The sequence below is a fragment of the Phyllostomus hastatus genome, unplaced genomic scaffold (assembly GCF_019186645.2).
Source record: "Phyllostomus hastatus isolate PE091 unplaced genomic scaffold, TTU_PhHast_1.1 phas_contig_40, whole genome shotgun sequence".
In the NCBI taxonomy this organism is placed as follows: Eukaryota; Metazoa; Chordata; class Mammalia; order Chiroptera; family Phyllostomidae; genus Phyllostomus; species Phyllostomus hastatus.
In genome coordinates this window covers 44,231,560-44,233,418 of record NW_025333872.1, presented here as the reverse complement: position 1 = coordinate 44,233,418, position 1,859 = coordinate 44,231,560, and the positions used below count along the sequence as shown (strand labels likewise).

Genomic DNA, 1,859 nt, shown 5'->3' with positions numbered 1-1,859 from the left:
TAATGAATCATTTCTTTGGGTCTTCAGAACAACCCTGAGGTCATTTTGGGTTTCACCCTGTAGAGTCTAATGGGAAAGTAGCCAGGGAGGTGGTTCTACCTTAGGGCTCAGGAACTGAAGAATAACTTAGGTCAAGATGTGTTTAGCCTGCATGAGGTCCCAACCCTGTGACCATTAGTCAGGTCTGGGCTGTTGTCTTCTGCTCTGCAGGGGTTGCTGATTTTCCAGGCTAAGCCTCCAAGGGGTACACATATAGAGTGAAATGATTACTAGAGCTAGGATTTAAAACTAAATTTAATCGAAGTCATAGGGCCTTTAGTTTTACTTTTCTCTAAAACTATTCTGGTTTGTTCTACTTGTGAGCTAATTAATTAAAGTCAGTATGACACTTGAAATAATTACTATATAAGTAGGAACTTATATTTAATTGTTTCCTACTATTCTCTTCCATTACCTCTATTCTCTATAATCCCATAGATACCCCAGTGGGCCCATTTATCTATTCATAAATGTCTAAGACAATATACATCACGTAGCAAGGCTTGCTCTTCTGTGCAGTTCATCCAGTTGTACTAGAATAGCTGCCTCGACACAAAAATGCTCCTCTGAGGCCAGTTTTGTACCGCCTCTATGATCCATACTACTTAGGTGGAAATAACTAAGTTGCTCTATTTTCTTTTTTTTATACTAAGTATTTATTTGAATGCTGCTCTCAGTGTATGTAAAATAATCATCCTTGTGAAATAGAAATTCATGAAAATTCAGAGAGGTAGATGTTAAGCACTGACAAAGCAGAAGTTTGTATAGTGTGGCACGTGTTACAGGAATAAGGTTTTTGTATAAGCTTCGAATTTAGCTCTCTTTGAATATTCACTGGTTCATGAAAAGTGGTTTAGAACACCTTCAAAGATTCATTTCACTACAAAAAGGAACAGACTTTCTGGGGTCTGAAGGGGTTGGTACTTGAAGATACTCCAGTCAGCAGGGGGTCATGTTGAGCATTCTGCAGACAGAATTGTTTCAAATCTGCAGCTGCCTGGGAAAACTTCATGCGGTTGGGCCCAGCCTCCAGCCGGAGCTGTTGAACCACCTTCTTCACAGCGGTGACACTGGAGGAACCAGACATGGTGCATGCAAGATAGGCCGATTTGTTGGTAGTGGGTCCGCGAGGCCAGGCGGCAGGGGAGTGAAGCCAGTTGCTCTATTTTCAAATCATGTGCTCTAAAGGTAAGCACTTGAGCCAAATGTTTTACATTACTACTAATTGCAATGATTAGACCAAGGAGTGTGCTTAATACCTAATCAAGTCTGTGGCTTTTCCTAGAGGGTTTTTTAACTTTTATTTTCATTTTTAAAATTATATTGTATTGTTTATACTATTAAAGTTGCACCAATTTTCCCCTTTTCCCCTCTCCACCCAGCTCCCCACTCTCTCAGGCAATCCCCACACCATTTTCCATATCCATTGGCCATGCATATGTCTTTTTGGCTCTTCTATTTCCTATGCAGTACTTTACATCCCCATGACTATTCTGTAACTACCAATGTGTACTTCTTAATCCCTTCAACTTTTTACCCAACCCACCCCTTTCTGGCAACCATCAAAATGTTCTCAGTATGTATGATTTCTACTTCTGTTCTGCTTATATTATTTTTCAGATTCAACTGTTGGTGGAAATTTATTGACATTATATAGTTTATATTTTTTATTTCTTCTTCTTAAAGTAGACTCTTTAAATTTCATATAATACTGTCTTGGTAGTGATGAACACCTTTAACTTTTTCTTGTCTGGGAAGCTCTTTATTTGTCCTTCAATTCTAAATGATAGTTTTGTTGGATAGAGTAATCTTGGCTGTAG

General features: G+C 38.8%; 1 protein-coding gene across 1 annotated transcript; it reads right to left on the bottom strand.

Moving 5' to 3' along the window:
- Positions 1-870: 870 nt before the first annotated feature.
- Positions 871-1,126, bottom strand: LOC123822119 (guanine nucleotide-binding protein G(I)/G(S)/G(O) subunit gamma-5-like). Its single transcript, XM_045844042.1, has one exon. The coding sequence runs from the start codon at positions 1,124-1,126 to the stop codon at positions 920-922; it is 207 nt and encodes a 68-aa protein (XP_045699998.1). The 3' UTR covers positions 871-919.
- Positions 1,127-1,859: the final 733 nt, after the last annotated feature.